Source organism: Benincasa hispida, chromosome 5 (genome assembly GCF_027475165.1).
Source record: "Benincasa hispida cultivar pf3 chromosome 5, pf3_genome.v1.1, whole genome shotgun sequence".
Lineage (NCBI taxonomy): Eukaryota > Viridiplantae > Streptophyta > Magnoliopsida > Cucurbitales > Cucurbitaceae > Benincasa > Benincasa hispida.
Genome location: NC_143482.1, coordinates 45,789,306 through 45,809,658, shown reverse-complemented (window position 1 = coordinate 45,809,658; position 20,353 = coordinate 45,789,306). Strand labels below are relative to the sequence as shown.

Below are 20,353 nucleotides of genomic sequence, written 5' to 3'. Positions count from 1 at the left end.
CATATGCTAGTGATCAAGAGGGATATGAGGTTTGAATCCTCCACCCGTACTGTATTAAAAAATTAAGTTGTATTCCTCTTTTTAGTTATTTTTGTATATTTTAACTAATGAGTTAGTAATGTAAGTAAGTATAGCTTAATAGGCTATTCTTTGTAATTCTTCCTCAACTTGTATTAGATGGGTAACTCTAATTTATGTTTAAAGTCTTTACCTTTTTTTTCAAATTATACCCTAACTTTTTGTAAAGGCAAACGATAAAATTGATATCCATGTCATTTAGTTGAGTTGTTTCTAGAGATTTCTTATCAAATGTGGTCATTATTTCTAATTTAGGTAATACTATTTGTATTTTTGTTGGATAGTCCTTTTTTACTACTTAATTCTTAAGTGTTCTATTACTTAAATTTGTTAATAATTGGTCGATAATTTAATCTCCCACTTATATAGTTATTGAACTTAAAAAAAAAAGATTGATATGAAATTAAAAGTTACTTGTTGAGCACCATAAATTATTTTTCTTTAGTAACTTTTTTTTTTTTGTTATTAATAAAATAAAATGACCATCATTGCCAAAGAAGATTAAGTTTTGTGATCGTTTAATTTGAGAGTTATATTTCATAAAGATCTAAACTTTTTGTTCTAAAAAAAAAATCTCTTAACTTTTAAAAAATGTTTAATAAATCTCAACTTTCAATGTTCTCTAATATGCCTATAAACTTTAAAAGAGGATCCAATCCAATAGATTTATGAATGTTTAATTCTATGTTACATAAATCTTTGAACTCTCTTTTCTTAAAGGTCTCATACACAAGATTTCTATTAAACAAACGTGAATGTTTGGATCACATTTGATATTTATTTAGATCCCGTTTAGTAATCGTTTTATTTTATTATTTTTTTTTTTTTGGAAAAATTAAGCTTATTTCATTCATATTTCTTACAATGATTTGCATATTTCTAAAGTATAATAGTTGAATTCTTATCCAAATTCCAAAAACAAAAGCTACTTTTTTTTAGTGTTGATTGAGAATGGATTTTCACCATTAGGAGATCCTAAGGCAATGTTCATAGAGAAGGAGTTCTCAAATTTAAGGGAGCATAAATTCTTCAAGTGAAGGAGTGTTCACAAGAAGGAGGGAGGATAACTTCATAGTGAGAGGGAGTCTCACACACTTGGGAGGAGTCTAAGTGTTTCTTCACTAATATTCACATACTTAGGGAGAGCCTAAGTTCTATTGAGAACGAGCCTTACATCTAGGGGGAGATTAGGTGATCAAATAAGTTAGGTTCTACGTGTGTCTCTATAATCATCATTATTTTACAGATAAGTATAACATTGTAGATATTTGACTTTTTCATATTAGTGAATTATCTTTCACGAGCACATTGTCCCCTAAACATAAGTAATATATCACGAACTAGGTTACTAAACTCTAAGTGTTCTTCTCTTATTTTGTTGTTTGTTATTTACTTATTGTCTCTGTGATTGTTAGGGCATCCTATTTAACATAAATATTCTGTGTGATGGATCATCTTAACATTTCACCATATACCATTCAAAATTTGTGAGTTTTCTCCATTTTTTCTATGTGGCAATCTCAACATGCCTCTTAAGATGGTTCTTTTTTAGGTTTACCATTCTAAATTTGGCTCGCAATTTTTTGAAATTGAATATCTGTTTATGTGTCACTAGCTTTGATGCCAAAACAAAAAAATATATAAGATCGTATTTAAGATTGTAAAATCGTTTCATCTGTTCAACGTGAGATGTTCAATTTCAAGATATGATGAGAATAAAATAAATTGAGACAAACAGAGTTTGAAAAGAAAAGGAGGGAAGGGGGGCAATGAGAGACGTCACGTGGAATGGGTCCCAAAATTAGAGCGACGGTGCATTAGGGCTCACAAAGTTATAATTTGGACGCCCCGTTGTGATCTTCTAATTTAAAAGATCCCATGGTAAAGCCAACGTCAGCTCTTTCTTTTGTGGGTCCACGTCGGTGCCCCAACGTACGGAGAAACCACCACGTGGAACCTTTTCGACGCTGGACCCCACTTCCTTTTTAATATTAATATTATTTTCTCTATTTCACATCAGCTCTCCGTCCTTTGTTATCACTCGTACCTGGAAGAACCACATGCCGTAATCTAGATGGTTGATGAAGGGGTTGGTACTCTGTGGGACAGCACACCAGAAACCAACCAACAGTCACCGTCGAATAAAAACATATGGTGGGGTCATCACTATATGTTTTATGTTATTTCATTGTACTCTACTGTGTCTTCTTCTGTATCTTTTTTCTTTAATTTGTTTATGGATTGTTTGGTTTGAAGGAATAGGAGGTGAGAATCAACATGAATATATGAAATTCTTATTTGTTTGGACAATTTCAGATATTTATTTGGGAACAGACATTTTTTATGCCTCTTTTTTTTCCCATAGTAATTTGTGGGTTTCAATAAACCTCCACTTTTGCATTTTTTATTCTTTTTTATTCATTATTTTTCTCTTTTTTTTATATATTTATTATTTTAAGTTTTTAATCATTTTTCTGTTTTATGTGATATTTCTACATGGTTTTTTTTCTATTTTTCTATTTATTTTTTCCTTCTTCATTCTATTTTATGATTTATCCTTTCCTATTTTTTTTTTCTTTTTCTTTTATTATTTTATTTCCTTTTATTCTTATCATTTTATTCTCATGCTTTTCCTGCTATGAATAAATATTAAATTAAATTATTTTGTTTAAAATTATTATGGTATAAATTAATTATTGAAAGATAAATTTAGTTTAATTTAATATTTTATAATTTCTCGGTATTCTAATAACTTAATTATAAATACTCATTTTATAAATATTTGTAATGAATAATTTAATTATTATTGTTATTTGATTGTCAAATAATTATTTTTCTCAAAATTTCGAATTGAGTTTGTTGTTTATCAACTAATTTATAAAATTCTATAGAGTTGTCACAACTAATTTTATAAATTAAATACAAAGATAATTTTTTATCATAAAATTTAGATAACATTTTCATGCACAACCAATGACAGTTATTCTTAATTCTCATCAATCTTATTCTCAGGTTTATAATTCTTAGTCATCTTTAATCCTTAAGTATCTAGAAAATCTTAAACTAAACAGTCCCTAGGTTTTTTTCTCTTTTTTTACTTGAATTTTTTTTTTTTTTTTTTACTTTTGTTTTATTTTATAAACAAAATTATTTATCTTTTGTCTTTTTACATTTTTTTTAAAAATAATACAAAATATGTTATAAAATTATTTATCATGAGTTTGAGAAAATAAGGAGTTTTTTTTTCCAAATTCAGTAATGGTTGGTGGGAAATCTTTGATTCGCTTTTGAAATGGTAATTGATGTGTTGTTATCTTATCCACCAAAGTTATATAATAAATTAGTGAAAATAAGAGAGCTATTGTCATGTGATAATTGAATCTGGTAAATTTTTTTTAGGAATAGAGTAACTTTTATATTAAGTAGCAAAATAAGTCAACTCCGCTACAAATTGATTGACATCATTCTAGAACTAAATAGCAACCCATCTAGAAAATTAGAGAACCAATCAAAGGAAATTTGTTAGAATACCGTTTTTTAAGTTTTTATCGGTTCATCTTGGTCGGGATCGACTACCGAGATTTAGTTAAAAAAATTAATATTTTCCTCTTAGTAATTGTTTTGGGCTTTCTCGATGAAATCTTGTGTAGTATTTAAACCAATATTCTACTAACCTTTTCAAATATTATTTAATCTTTCCAAATCTCATACCAAATTTTATATCTTTTCAATTTTCTCTTTATCTTTATCAAATTTTATGTAAATTTCAAATCTTTCACATAATTTTGTTTCCACAATTATCTTAATTATTTTTAAATTTTGGGAAAGAATAAATTTTGTGAAAACTTAAGTATCATTTTGTAAATATATAGAATTTCAATGTTAATCTACACAAGATTTCATTGAGAAAGTCCAAATATATAAAATCTTGAGGTTAATCATGTTTGGGATTTCACCCAAATAAATAGAATCTCGGTGTTATTTTATGCCCCGGATGAACATTGAGATCCACCTAATTTTTTCAAATATTATGCAATCTTTCAAATCTTATATGAACTCTTACCTCTTATCAACTTTTTTTTTTCATATAATATTTTACAAATCTTATATTATCTTGCAATTTTTAGGCCCGATTTATGATTAGGTCATTGAAAACGAAAGATGCACCTTGTTGGTATATATAGTAATTTTCAATTCTCTCAAATTTTTCTTAATCATAGTCATGATTCGTCTTATTCAAATGCGATCTCAATTCATTCATGTATCCTTTTGAATTCAAACGTTACATATATATTTTAAGAAATTATATCCTAAACAAAAAAAAATGAAGAAAGAAGAGAGGGATGAGATATGAAATACATTACTCGAAGGTGATCAAAAAGCCTTTTTTTTTTTTTTTCATTTTATTGTCTCATTCACTACAATGATACATCGATAATACACAATAATAAACAGCAACGACTCCCGATGATAAGAGACAACAAATACAAACCCCTTTCTTTTTCAATACTCGAAATAAAACCAATACAAGCATTGATTAGGGAAGAAGGCCCCATGTGAGGTGGGAAAAAAAGTAGAAGGTTTTAATTAGGGTTTTGGTGAAGAAGGGCATTAATATAATAATAATAATTGTTGGAAGATTTTAAAATAAAAAGTATATAGAAATTGTTTTTATATTTTTGGGAGGTGAAAATGAAATGAAAGGCTATTGGTTGGTTGTTGTATGCTTGAAAAATCTGGCGGGTAGGCCGTGGACAGGCATTGGGAATGGCCCATATTCAACCCCACTTTCTGATCCCACAACTTCCCACCTGCAAATGTGTTACACACATTTCCCATATTATTATTAACCATAATAATAATTTTTAAAAATAAATACTTTCCTATCTCTAAAATTTGAAAAATATTTTTAATCGATCTATGAGTCAAATTTGATTGTTGGTTGACTAACCGAAAAGTGATATGACATATTGAGTTGACAAATTTTAAGTGTAGATGACAATTTTACTTTTGAGTTCAACTATTACAAAAATAAAAAATCTAACCATCAACCTTTAAATAATAACTAATGTAGTTATTATTAAGCTTTGTTTAGATTAACCCTATAATAGTAATATTACTATTTACAACCTAATATCATTTAAGAGAGAGAGAGCAATATACGGTTGGATCTGTTTCATGCAATCTCTTCCATTATAAAGAAAAAAAAAATCTTTTTTCAAAAACGAAAAGTTTGTCACATGACAACTTGTGATTGAACACTTCAATGGGTTGTACAAAGATAAAAATAGTCTAAGATACATTAAAATATTTAATGTATACCATTGAAGAAGAGGTGAAAGATTTGTAATTATTTTATGTAATGAAATTGATTTTTATGACAAATGGAGTTTGGATTTACCTAAATTTGGTAATGAGGTGATGAAGCAAAATGAGGATCTCCAGCTTGGCAAGTTCATTGCCAGGGCAAGAATGTACTCCATTGCCAAATGGCATGAATGTATTGGGCTTTGGAGCCAACTACATAACCCACAATAAAGTTCTCTTAGAATAGAACCCCATTTAAAAAAAAAAAAAAAAAAAAAAACTATATAGTAAATTAAAATTAGGTTATATTTTGAATAAATAAAATAAAATAAGAGAATATAAATATTCAAAAGCTTACCTCAAATCTAGAGGGATCAAAGATATGAGGATCAGGGAAGTACTCAGGATTGTGATGAATATTTCTAAATAAAGGCATGACCTTCCAACCCTTTGGGATAAGGTACCCTAAACATATATTAAAAGATATATATATGTGTTATATGATTAATTAATTATTTATTCACCAATGTTGATATTTTCATTAATTAAAAACAAAAAATGGTGTAAATGACCCCCCCCCCCCCCAAAAAAAAAAAAAAAAAAAAAAGACCAATGAATATACCTTTATATTCCATATCAACAACTGCCTCCCTAAAAGTGAAGGATATGATACTAGCCATCCTCAAGCTCTCTAATACAACCTGAAAATAACCATATGCATATCATCATTATATTTAATTTATAAACTGTTTTTGATAATATATATATATATATATTTTATAGAGAGAAGGATGTGTAATAATCCACAAGGAGTGAAATATTTAAGGATTAAATTGTTACCAATTAAAAAAAAATAGAAAGACATACTTTTAGTTTCTACCTTTTAAAGTTGTTATACTCTCGAAACAAAATTTTGTTATAGTAATCCCTACATTTTAATTTGCCAACTTTTATTCAACTCTAGGATTTTAAAAGTTTACAAATTCTTGAAAAATGAAAAAAGAGAGGAGATTTGTTTAAATACCGCCTTTAATAAATGTCATTAAATGACAAAACTATTGGAAATATTTTCAAATATAGTAAAACATCACTATCTATCAGTGAGGACATCTATCACTGACAGACAGTGATATTTTGTTATATTCGTAAATAAGTTGACATTTTTCTGTATTTGAAAATAACTATTTTTTGTATTACTGTTTGCTTTTTTAACACCATTTTAAAAAGTCAAGTCAAAATTTAGAAACTATAAAAAAAAAATCTTCAAAAACATGTTTTGTTTTTTTTTTCAATTTGGTATAGAATTCATGTGTTTATAAAAGTGAAAAGTGTTATCGACAAATCAAGAATAATTTTTATAAACAAAAAAAAAAAAAAAAAAATTATGGGAGGACACAAAAAGAAACATACATACCCTATGAGTAAAGGGCATATCCTTAATCTGAGCCCAAGACAGAGGCATCTTCCCATCTCCATTTCTTCTATAAATTTCCATCTGCTCTGCCTGAAAATTGTACCAAAAAAAAAACATCATTAAAACGACTACATGTGTTACCGTCTATTGTACTATAGTCCATCTGCTTAAACTTTTGAATTGACTAATAATTTAATTTATGTAAAAAAAAACGCTTTTGATATCTAAACTTTCATAGAATTATTAATTTAGTTCTCGAACTTTAACTAGTTAACGATGTTAATAATATACTTTCAAATTTTTATCAACTTAACCCCTATCATGAAAAATTACATAAAATTAACTGTCAGTTTTTATAGCATACCAATTTAGCCACTATAATTTACAAATAAAATTGTTATCCGATTAATTTACCTTAACAGCCTCAAAGAGCTTCAAGTTGTCATGAAGAAACTTAAGAATCCAAGTGAGGGCAGTGGCGGTGGTGTCTTGGGCGGCGAAGAGAACTCCGATGATGTTGTCGGCGATTTGATCCTCACTTAAAGTTTCTCCATTTTCATCTCTGAAGTTCAAAAGATGACCCACTAAATCTCTCTCTGTTACTCTTTTTTCTCTTCTCTCCATAATTATCTCTCCCAAAATCTCTCTCAGCTTCTTCCTTGCCTTTAAATTAATAATAATAATATAAAAAAAAGAATTAATGAAACTTTGTGTCAACAAAAAGGAAAAAAAAACAATATAGGAAACTCAGAAGACTGAATTTCTTACTGATAATGCTTTTGAATATGCTGTTCCTGGTAGTCTTGTTGGAAAACAATTGTAGCCTTTGTCTAATATGCTATACTTTTCTTTTAGCTTCTCTTTGTACTCATTTTCTAGCTTTTCAAATACTGCTACAATTCCCACCTCAAAAGAATACTGTTCACACACACATACATACACAAAATCAGTTCAAATTTTTCATTACTCAAGTATGGGGATTTCAGTGCATTATGGGGATTTCGGTGCATTTTGGGTTACATTCATCTCTTTTCCCATCTATTCAAGTTATCTACTTTTTTTGAAAAAACAAAATATTTTTTTAGTTTTTTCTACTGTGTGATTGAGATTGGAGATAGATGTAGCTTGAAATATACTTTATATATACTATTTTTAAGATTCTCTTTAACAAGATAAATATGAATGATTGTCTATAAATTTTTAAAGAAATGTCAATTTGCTTGTTTTTATGCTTTATGTTTTTTTTTAAATTTAGGTTTGTTTTCTTACTATTTCTTTAGTATGGTTTTTACATTTTTTTTAAATATTTAAATTTCTAGACAAATTCTAAATAATAATAATAAAAAAGTAGTTTTCATATTTGTTAATAATTTTAATATTTTTTAAAATTTTGCTAATAGTTGTCAAATAGAGTTTTGATTTTTAGTTCCATAATGTGATGTTGAGAGAGAAACTTTAAATTTCTAACTCAATTCAAATTGATATAAAAAAAACATTACTTTTTTTAGATAAGAACACATTTTTAACTACTTACTAACAAAATCATTCCAAGAAATTCTCTGTTTCTGTTTCTATAGAATCTTTTGTGTAATGGGACGGACCTTTTTCATTTCAAGGAAGGTGTTGATGACGTGGCCGGCGGCGGCCCAGGAATCAGTGGCGGAAATGGCGGCGGCTTCAATATGAGGAACAAGAATTCTGAGACGTTCAAGAGACAGAGAATTTTGAACAAGTTTCCTGAGGTTAGAATGGTAATTTCCTTGGTGGAAGAAAAGCGCCGCCGGTCCGATCATCGTCTCTTTGCTTTTCGGGTAAGTAGGCCGGAATAAATGGGCGTTTGTCACAAGAACAAACCGAGCTGCGGCGGCGCTTGCCAACATAACACAAGGACATCCCAAAATGTTGGTCTTAAAAATTTCTCCATATCTGCCAAGAAAAACAAAAACACACTTAGAATTTTCACTTTTTAAAAAAAAAAAATTGAAGAAATTTTTGTTTTTGTTTTTGGTTTTTTTTTTTTTTTTTTTTTTTTGTTTAAGGAATAACCTTCTCTGTTTTTGTGAGAAAAATATGTTGGGGTCTTGAGAATAAAGTTGCAAAGTTTCTCCAATCCAAGGCAATCCCATGGAACCAGGAGGAAGTTTAAGAACTTTTTGGGATTTAGGCTTTTGATTTCTTTTAAGAAATGAAATGGAAAAAAAGAAAGCAAAAAGAAAAAGGAATATTATGATTATTATTATTATGTAAAGAGTAACAGAGAGAGCTTCCATTAGAAAATGCAGCAATCTCTCTGTTTCTCTCTTTAGAATTTGTGGTTTTGAGGGAGAAATCAAGCAGGGGAAAATAAAAAGAAAGGATAATTTTGAGTGTAAATGATGTTTTTTTTTTTCCTCTCTCTCTTTTTTGTGGAAAATTTGGGAGTTTTCTTTGTGTTTGTGAAGCAGAGAGTGAGGGGAATGAGTTAAGGGATTGAGGGTTTAAATAGAAGAATAGAAGTGGGGGGAAGGGGAAGGATATGGGAAGAGACAAATTTTGAATTTTTTTTTTGGTTTTTTTAAATGACAAAATCTGCCAAATATTTTGTGTTGGATTTTGCATTAATATAATACATACATACACATAGTCAACCTCTCGGCGTAGTCATAGACCGAACTCAACTTTATCTCTCGAGAAGGTTGTAAGATTTTAATATTTTAAATAAGTGGTCAGCATGGATCCATTATTCGTCGGGAGATCCTCTCCCGACGCATTTTTCACACTTTTTCAGTGAATTGTAATGTCGGGAGAAGTACAATTTCTTATAGTGGAGCTACAATCAAAATAGTCTCAAATTTTCTTATATTTTTAATTTTTTATTACTAGACTCATTAGATCGTTAACCATACACACTGTGACAAAATGAGTTTGTCACATTAAGAAAGGAGAGGGAAAAAAAGTCGTAAAATCCTTTAAAAATAGCATATTTAGCATGAAAAATATAGAAATTCATATTTCCTAAAAGTTATGATAGTTTTTCAATATCGTCCATATGTGATCTTATTACAATAACTACTTTCTTTGAAATATGAACATACTCCGAAATCATTATTTTTTTTTTAAAAAAAAAGATTTGGAAACTTTTTTTATTCAACTAGTGAGAGTAAAGGATGCAAAGGTATATGATGCAATTAATTAACTTTGGAAGGGAAGGATTTGAATCTAAATGTGTAAAGCAAACTAATCTATCTTATATTATTTCATCTTTATTAATTGAAAGATCATTAATGATTTGAGGTTAGAAAGGGACCTCTTATTAATAATAATAATAATAATAATAATAACTGAGTGATTAAGATGGAATTAAATTTGATCACATTTGGCTTTGAGGAAGGCAAATAGTTCCCCATATATAATGATAAGTATAGATATATAATCTAGAAAAATCAAGAAAATGATATATGTTGGAATTTTGACAAAGTTGAGAAAGAGAAATATTTTTTTTTTCGAGAAAATTCGTGGTTGGATAGTAATATGAGATCCCTTCTATACTACAACGTGGGACCGACTTAATAAAATAATAAATTCAATACACTAAAATACATTTCAATAAATAAATAGAGTAGTAAATATAAAAGCCCTTATTATATATATATATATATAATATAAAATATAAGACAGTAGTGGATGAATGTAGATTGTGGAAAAGAAACATGAATGCCGTCCAAACATTCAGAATCCAATTCCCAAATTCAATGGGTGTCCACAGCACTTTTCCCAAGGGCTTTGTGTTCTTCCTCCCACATCAACCCAAAATCCGTCATTGTAACTCTTTTCTTCATGTCTTAATACACTTGAAACGCTATCTTGAGTGGTTGCCAAATATTATAATTTCTTCCAAAATGACTTATTTTTAAATTTAAATACTTGAAAATACAATCCAAACACACCCTTGATCTCTTGACTATCCTCACTTGTGAGATTGAAAATTTGCACAAGACCTAGCAAGTGATTATCAATATTAACTGGAATCTAAATATTAACAATAAGGGAAATTCAAGCACATAGGATCTCTGCATTTGATATCATGCATTGAATCTCTACTAAATTCAAATAACTAAGCTGATAAAATTTTGTAAATTTTGAGTTTTAAACATCGGATAAACAAATGAAATCTATACCTACCTTAATATGATTTGTGTTACGACAAAAAACAAAACCGACTAACAAAGAATAAAGAACAAGAAGAAATCTAATACAAAGGATTACATGGTACACTATGTCTACAAGCAGAAGGAAAAAGTAGATTTATTATTAAAAAGAAATATCAAATAATATAGATACAGAAATTTCAAATAATGTATATTCAAAGCGTTCCAACCACTCGTTATTTAATGATGTAACTATTAATACATATGACTCAATTACAAGGGTTTAATATACTCCAACTCATCCATTTTGTCTTCTATATAATAATGGAGATGGTGGTGTTATTTGGTTTGAAGCTCAAAAGAGAAGATTTGGTTCCATATATCAAAGAGAAATCTTCTTTTCTCCTTTGATTTTGATCCCATTCTGTCCCAAAAAGTTGGTGGCAACCACAGCTAATGGATGTATGATGATGGTAGTGGTAGTGGTGTGGTGGATGCTGATTATAGGTCAAGAAGGGAGAGTAAGATTATATCGTGGGTGAAAATAAATCAAGGTATGTACTAAAATAATTCATATCGAAAGTACTCATTTATGAGAAATTCAGAGAAAGAAGTGTCATGCTAAAATTTTGATTAAAAACAGAGTGAAAATAAAACGGAAGAGATCATAATGATCAACTTTTAAAAGTAAAAAAAATATATATTATTGACCTTAAAACTTGACGAGATGTAATAAGTTAAACCCTAATCTTTCAATTTCATCCATTTAAACCTCAGATTTGGTAAATTGTATTAATTTTAATCTCAAACTTTCAATTTTAACCTCAAACTTGGCAGACTATATCAATTTTAATCAAAGGTGTGAATTGATACAATTATTTAAGATCGAAGTTTAAATTCATGAAATTGAAAATTTAAGGTTAAAATTGATATAATTTGTCAAGATTGAAGTTTAAATTGATGAAATTAAAAGTTCATGGTTAAAATTGATACAATTTATCATAAGTGTCAAGTTTAGGGTCAACAATGAAATTCTTCTATAAAAAAAATATAAGTACCAAATTGGATGAGAAAATAAACAGTAAAATGACTAAATGAAATCAATCTCGAAAGTATAGAGATGACCAAAAATAGCATTTAAACATTCTTATTTAGTACATAATCCCTATTTCTTAATTAAAAATAAATCGTAGTTTCACTTCAAATTTAATTTCTTTTTATTTTATAAGGTAAAAAATGTTACTAGCATAATCAATGTAAACCTCAAATTTAGAAAATTATATCAATTTTGATCAATGGTATAAATTGGTATAATTATACAGATTGGAGGTTTAAATTCATGAAATTGAAAGTTTAGTGTTAAAATCAATACAACTGACTAAATTTGAAGTTTTAATTGATGAAATTAAAAATTAGAATTTAAACGAATACAATCTATCAAGTTTAGAATAAAAAATGAATTTTTTTCCCTTAAAAGTACAAGTACCAAAATAAAGAGAAAAAGGAACGATAAAGGGGTCAAGATGAAACAAATCCCCAAAATATAGAGACCAAAAGTAGTATTTAAACATTCTTATTTAAAACCTACATACCTTATTTCTTAATTTTTTTTTTTTTTTTAAAAAAACTTGTAGTTTCACTTCAAATTTATTTTTCCTTTTCTTTTAGAGGGTAAAAATGCCACTGACATAATCAATGTAAAATTGAAACAGGACCAAATTGTTGAATTTTTGGTAAAATATTTAGAAGTGCAACCGTCCCATATCAGAAAAGTTCAAAAAAGGCATGGGCTCTAAGCACTATAAAATGAGTCTATACCTTTGGTTTCAAGTTGTCCTAATTAGAAACACTTTAATTAGCTTGAATGTACTAACTCCTTCTTACATTCCCATTATCTAATTTCTAGTTTGAAAGTGGAAAAAGGTCAGATGTGAGTAGTATAAATATTTTTTTGGTATAATGTGAGAATAATATTATTCCTCCTTTCTCAATAGGGCAAGCCATCAAATGCTTAGCATGCATGTTTTCATTCCCTTTCAAAATTTAGCTAATTTCATTTTGAACTCAAACATAAAGTAGATTCTCACCTAAAACTCACCCACAAACCATTGGTGTCTAGAAAGAAATGGAGAAGAAAGAGAGACATAGGATTAATTAAATATTCTAATTTAGCTCATATAATACTAAAAATAGAAAAGCTAGCAATTATTTTTTGAATCATGGATGACTTGTTTTTTAAAAATGGCTTGATGATTAGTCTCTCCAAAACATCTCATATGCGTGGACTACTAATTTAGTACATGACAACCTTGTTTGTTTATTAAATTAGAAAAAATATCTCGATGTTTCTAAACTTTTAAAAGTTTTATTTTTATTTTTGAATTATAAATCTTTTTTTAATAAATTGTCTTTGTAGAATATTTTCGATAAAATAAAATCGATATGAGATGGTTGATGTATGAAAATTGAAATTCATACATGATATTATTTACGACGTCATTCAGATAAGTTGACATGATAACTAATGTATAAACATTGATTATATAAATGATTTTAACGATGATAAAATAACTAGTAACGATTATATTTTTAAAAACTTTTCAACATCTAAAGATGAAACCTATTCCAAATTCATTCTAAAGTTTAGAGATATACATTGACTAGTTACCTATCCATAAATTACTAATGATATACTTCCCTTCATTGTATATAATAAATCTTTCTTCTTTATTATTAAATATCGTAATTTATTAAGTTACTTTTTTTCCCTTAGACGTTATAAACCCAAATTTACTCCTCATTTTTCTTCCTCTTTCACAAATTTGAGAATAGAATTCTTATTTTTGACGACAATAATAATAATGTCGGGTTATAAAATTTACACAATTGTGATAGAAAAAGAAGTATTCAAATTGATCATATTGAATATGATGAAAGGTTGTACGTTCAAATCCCTTATACCTATTCTTTGAATATATATTAAAAAAAAATGCTGTAAATATTCATAATTTTGAGAGAAAAGAAATCAGTATTGAAAATAGTTACCATTGTTAGACTATTGGGTGTATGATCGTGCACATGAAAATGACAGTATAGAGAAAGTAGATTTAACTAATACACAATTTACCAAAAAAAGAAAAAGAAAAACAAATAGAGGAAAAGAAAAACGACGTAGCTCAGAGAAATGGGTTGAACATTTAACCATTATAAGAATATAACAAGAGTAAAATGTTACACGTGGAATCGAATAAGGAGATTAAAACATAACAAATTACATGAGAGTGGTTAGGGTAGGGAGAGAGAAAGGAAAGGAGTGAGTAATTTGCACATGGAAAAAAGGAAAACAATGGGTGAAGAAATTAAAAGAAAATGGGACCTTTTTTTCATGTCCTTTGCCCAAAGGAGGAAGGAAATGGAATATAAGGAGACAACCTATACCATTCCACCCTTGCATTTATTGCTCAAAAGGTTAGGTTCATTGCTACATCATTTTCTTTTTTCACACTAAATGCTTTCTTTCCTATTCATTTTTACTGTTTTTCCATCTTTGGATAACGTCATTTTCTTTGGTTAATTCTAGAACTTTGTGAGATGACATGTAAATATTTCAAAACCTACCCCTTTATTATAATCTTGGAAGACTATTCCCTTTTTTTTATTTGGAAATTTTTCATCTTCTATCCATTTTTATCACTATTTTACTGATTCATCACACTTACTTAGATATGTTACGATTGCAAATATATATATCTAAATCCTATGTTATCTGACAACATGATATTTGCATTTAAATAGAGATGAATGTTTGTGGAACTACTATCCACTATAAATTTAATTATATTTAATTATCAAACGCAAGTATAGTTCAACTAGCATATGCTAGTGATCAAGAGGGATATGAGGTTTGAATCCTCCACCCGTACTGTATTAAAAAATTAAGTTGTATTCCTCTTTTTAGTTATTTTTGTATATTTTAACTAATGAGTTAGTAATGTAAGTAAGTATAGCTTAATAGGCTATTCTTTGTAATTCTTCCTCAACTTGTATTAGATGGGTAACTCTAATTTATGTTTAAAGTCTTTACCTTTTTTTTCAAATTATACCCTAACTTTTTGTAAAGGCAAACGATAAAATTGATATCCATGTCATTTAGTTGAGTTGTTTCTAGAGATTTCTTATCAAATGTGGTCATTATTTCTAATTTAGGTAATACTATTTGTATTTTTGTTGGATAGTCCTTTTTTACTACTTAATTCTTAAGTGTTCTATTACTTAAATTTGTTAATAATTGGTCGATAATTTAATCTCCCACTTATATAGTTATTGAACTTAAAAAAAAAAGATTGATATGAAATTAAAAGTTACTTGTTGAGCACCATAAATTATTTTTCTTTAGTAACTTTTTTTTTTTTGTTATTAATAAAATAAAATGACCATCATTGCCAAAGAAGATTAAGTTTTGTGATCGTTTAATTTGAGAGTTATATTTCATAAAGATCTAAACTTTTTGTTCTAAAAAAAAAATCTCTTAACTTTTAAAAAATGTTTAATAAATCTCAACTTTCAATGTTCTCTAATATGCCTATAAACTTTAAAAGAGGATCCAATCCAATAGATTTATGAATGTTTAATTCTATGTTACATAAATCTTTGAACTCTCTTTTCTTAAAGGTCTCATACACAAGATTTCTATTAAACAAACGTGAATGTTTGGATCACATTTGATATTTATTTAGATCCCGTTTAGTAATCGTTTTATTTTATTATTTTTTTTTTTTTGGAAAAATTAAGCTTATTTCATTCATATTTCTTACAATGATTTGCATATTTCTAAAGTATAATAGTTGAATTCTTATCCAAATTCCAAAAACAAAAGCTACTTTTTTTAGTTTCAAATTTTGGATTGGTTTTTTAAACCATTGGTGAAAATTACAAAGTAAGAAATTTGGAGGTAGAAGTAGTTTCCATAGGCTTAATTTAAAAAAAAAAAAAAACAAACAAACAAACAACAAAATAGTTATCAAACGAGGTCTTAGTTTTCTTTAATATAATTTTTAGTTTTTTCATAATTTCTTTACAATGATTTTCATTGTTCTTAACAAAACAATTGAATTAATAGTCGGATTTCAAAAATAAAAACTTGACATGAGTTTTGAAAGCATTGTTAGCTAGTAGATAACAAAAACAAAGAACTCATTTATTTATTTATTGTGTTTTAGTAAGATATGATAGAAAAACGAAAGGAATGACAAGACAAATCAAGGAGCATAAAAAGCAGAAAGGAACTCATAGTTAAATGTAGTGTTTATATATTAAATTTTTAGAAATGAAATAGTTATCAAACCAAATCTGAGAGGCTTATTAAAGAATCTATTAAACATGATAAACACAAAATCCGATCTCAAAACCAATTAACTATGAAATGAGTAATCTATATGTTAGAGATGTGTACGTAACTGCCTATATATTTGTTTAAGGTTTCTGGTTTGTATTCCATGGGCCATTTCAATTATGTCTCGGAGAATGTCTTAAAGGTTGTCTCACAAGATGCTATTCTTGCAAAATATTTCTTTCCTTATGTGAAATATTCTATGTTTTATTTTTCTCTGTGCCTCTTTCCTTGCTGATGATCTGTCGAAATTAAATGTTGATATTTCCCACCTTTCCACTTTTCTTTTTAAAGTTAAGGAGTATTCTTGCTAGAGTTGTGGCATTTGTTTATGTGTGTGAATGTTTATTGTGTTGAGAAAAGAATAAAAACTCTTTGTATTATTCATTGTTCCAAAAAGGCAAGAAATATCCTTAGTTCTTGGCAGCTGGTTCTAGTTGTGATTCACTCTGGAGAAGCATTCTTAATCCCTAAGGAAACCCTAAGGTAGTATTGATTGAGAAGAGATTTTCACCATTAGGAGATCCTAAGGCAATGTTCATAGAGAAGGAGTTCTCAAACTTAAGAGAGCCTAAATTCTTCAAGTGAAGGAGCATTCACAAGAAGGAGGAAAGATAACTTTGTTGTGAGAGGGAGTCTCACACACATAGGAGGAGTCTAAGTATTTCTTAACTAATATTCACGTACTTAGGGAGAGCTTAAGTTCTATTGAGAAGGAGTCTCATATCTAGTGGGAGCCTAGGTGATCAAATAAGTTAGGTTCTACGTGTGTCTCTATAATCGTCATTATTTTACAGATAAGTATAACTTTGTAAATGTTTGACACTTTCATATTAGTGAATTATCTTTCACGAGCACACTGCCCCCCAAACGTAGGTAGTATATCACCGAACTAGATTACCAAACTCTAAGTGTTCTTCTCTTGTTTTGTTGTTTGTTATATACTTATTGTCTCCGTGATTGTTAGGGTATCCTATTTAACATCAGTATTCTGTGTGATGGATCACCTTAAAATTTCACCATATATCCTTCAAAATTTGTGAGTTTTCTCTATTTTTTCAACGTGGCAATCTCAACATACCCCTTAAGATGGTCCTACTCTAGGTTTACCATTGTAAATTTGGATCCCAATTTTTTCAAACTGAATATCCGTTTATGTGTCACGAACTTTGATACCATAACAAATATATATATATATAAGATCCTATTTAAGATTGTAAAATCCTTTCATCTTTTCAATGTGAGATCTTCAACTCGCATGTGATAAGACTAAAAAAAGTTGAGGCAAACATAGTTTGAAAAAAGGCGGGAAGAGGGGCAATGAGAGACATCACGTGGAATGGGACCCAAAATTAGAGCGGCAGTGCATTAGGGCTCACAAAGTTCTAATCTGGATGCTCCGTTGTGATTTCCTAATTTAAAAGGTCCAGTGGTAAAGCCAACGTCGATCTTTTTTAAAAATATAGTACTTCAAAAAAATATTTAGAAAAATATAGTTGTTTACAAAATATTAATGAAAATATGGTTGTTTTTCTTGATAAGAGTGATCTGAAGAGAGGGAAAAAAAAAAAGGGTTGCTGCTGTCACACCTGCCGATTTTGTGGCAGTTGGTAAAGATAGGTTGTGGCACGCGGTAAAATAGGTCGCAAGTTGAACTTGCCACCTACCTTTTTTTTCTTTTTATTTTTCTTTTTTCTATTTGGATTTTTGGATGAAGTTCATGTGAGGCAACCTTGATGAACGAAATGACCCAAATACCCTTATTTTCTTTGTTTGAATTTTCTTTGTCGTTTACTATGAAACACCGATACTTCATGTGAGACAAAGAATCAGTATCAGACACATATCAAATACCGATATTTCCAGATATTTCTCAGATATGTATCTGACACGCGATTTGACATATCTATACTTTCTAGATACGTATCCGACACACGATTTGACATATCTATTTCTATGCATACTTTTTTTAAAAAGAAAAAAAGACAAGTAACTCATCTAATCTTTTCCAATCTAACATTAGACAACCTATTTAAAAAGTTTACTACTCGAGTCCAAAACTAAAAGAAAAATAAATAAATAACGGACCAAACCCTAGACCAGAATCATTTAATCTCTATCTTCACATTTGAATCCCCACAAAATCCACCAAAATATAAACCATTTTGGATATCTTCAACAATAAGTTCTTCGTTTATCTTCATACTTCTCTCTCTAATCTTCTTTCTTCTTCTTCTTCTTTACAATATGACTCACTTTTCTATTGCATTTTATTAACTATTGTACTTCAACATTTTAGATGTTGCTTTTTTTGTATTGTATTTTAGTGTTTGTATTCTATTTTGTGCTATTGTTATTAAATTGTATGCTAAATTTATCTATATAATATACTTTTTTTAAAGAAAAATAATGTATCTTCAACATATCAATATCCTTATTTTTTTTTAGAAATATATATATAAAAAAATGACGTATCCTTAGACGTATCCATATCTTAGTTTTAGAAATTGATGAATCGCCATATCCGATCGTATCTGGATCGTGTAGCCGTATCTGTGTCTGTGCTTCATAGGTCGTTTATGATAACTATATTTTAACTTAATTTCAACAATCAAAAACTTTATTTAATTTTTTGTTTCAAGTAATATATATTACACTCTCAACTTTTATATTTGTATCAAATAAATATATAAAGCAGTTAAATTTATATTTAATAGATTTCCAAATTTTATATAGGATTAAAAATCACTTTTAGTCTATAAACTCTTGTAAAAGTAATAATTTAGTCCGTGGACTTTGATTTTTAACGATTTAGGTCTTAAACTTTACTATGTAACAATTTAGTTTGTTGTATATTAAATTTTGTACCTATAGTAGAAATTAGTATAAAGATTTAATGGGATTTTTTTGCATAAATAAATTGATGAACAAATTAGAGACTCAATGTTTTATATACTAAAATAACTATATAACAAATCCAATTGAATATGACTCACATGTAGGTTAAATTAAATTGTTATATTTAATTTAGTAATTAATTAATTGAAAGATTAATTAATTATTACTTTAAGTGAATTGAATTGAATTAAAACTATAAGTTATGTGAGAGATGTTCATCTAAATATGATTTAGATGAAATTATTAATTAAATTAGATGAAAACTTTATGGGTTTAGTTCAAATAACCCAAACTAACCTGAACCAATGGGAAACATTAAGTTACTCTATTGATAATATATTTTTATTAACATTGTATTTATTTTCTAATTCTATAGGAAATAATAATAATAATCTATTTTATCTATCTATGCTATCTAAAAGGGATTATGGAAAAGAAACATTTGGTTTCCCTTGTAGCCTATTTTAGTGATTGATTATAGGGTTACCATTCATTTGATTTCCCCTCTTACCCCTTTTAGTTGACGGTGGATATAGGGAAATTGTAAATAATTTAAATTTAAACTATTAAATGATTTTTTTTTTAAAAAAAATACCATACTAAATACTTTGTTTTATCATTGAAAGTAAATAATGATATTTTGGTTAAAATTAAAGTTTGAAAATTTATTAAAATCAAAATAAATAAATAAGTTTATAGGTTTCAAAATATTACAATTTTACCTTTAACATTTGAGTTTTCTTTCAATTTGGTTCCTAGATTTCAAAATTTATATTTTTAACGTTTCCATTGAATACTCATTTTTCGTCTTTAGTGTAATGTATGTTAATAAATTTAAATTAATTAAATTAATTAAATGAATTACAATTAATTAACTTTCACTATTTTTCATCACTTTTAAAATTGAATTTAAAATTTTATGTCATAATTGTGATTAAAAATGTAAATCATTTAGTCTAGAGACCACATTGAAACAAAATACAAATCTTAAGTGTAAAATTGTAATATTACTAATTTGAGCTTTTATGTGTATAAGTGATACTAATTTAATTTAGTAATTAGTAATTATGAATTATATATTAGCTTTTATTTCTAATTGCATCAAATCATAAAGTTTGCTTTATTTACAACATTTGATTA

At 27.8% G+C, this 20,353-nt stretch overlaps 1 protein-coding gene across 1 annotated transcript; it reads right to left on the bottom strand.

Moving 5' to 3' along the window:
• Positions 1-4,449: 4,449 nt before the first annotated feature.
• Positions 4,450-9,242, bottom strand: LOC120077498 (abscisic acid 8'-hydroxylase 4). The gene is made up of 9 exons (XM_039031405.2): positions 8,846-9,242; positions 8,401-8,725; positions 7,568-7,717; positions 7,214-7,462; positions 6,800-6,889; positions 6,008-6,086; positions 5,744-5,850; positions 5,480-5,598; positions 4,450-4,889 (listed from the first exon to the last, which is right to left on the bottom strand). Exons 1-9 carry the CDS (start codon positions 9,067-9,069, stop codon positions 4,784-4,786), a joined length of 1,449 nt encoding a protein of 482 aa, XP_038887333.1. The 5' UTR covers positions 9,070-9,242; the 3' UTR covers positions 4,450-4,783.
• Positions 9,243-20,353: the final 11,111 nt, after the last annotated feature.

Excerpts from the sequence above, each read along its gene's own strand:
- LOC120077498 (XM_039031405.2), bottom strand. The coding sequence starts at position 9,069 with ATGGAAGCTCTCTCTGTTACTCTTTACATAATAATAATAATCATAATA. Across the intron at positions 7,718-8,400 it reads CCTTCCTTGAAATGAAAAAG|TATTCTTTTGAGGTGGGAAT; the intron begins GTCCGTCCCATT and ends GTGTGTGAACAG. Across the intron at positions 6,890-7,213 it reads AGCTCTTTGAGGCTGTTAAG|GCAGAGCAGATGGAAATTTA; the intron begins GTAAATTAATCG and ends TACAATTTTCAG.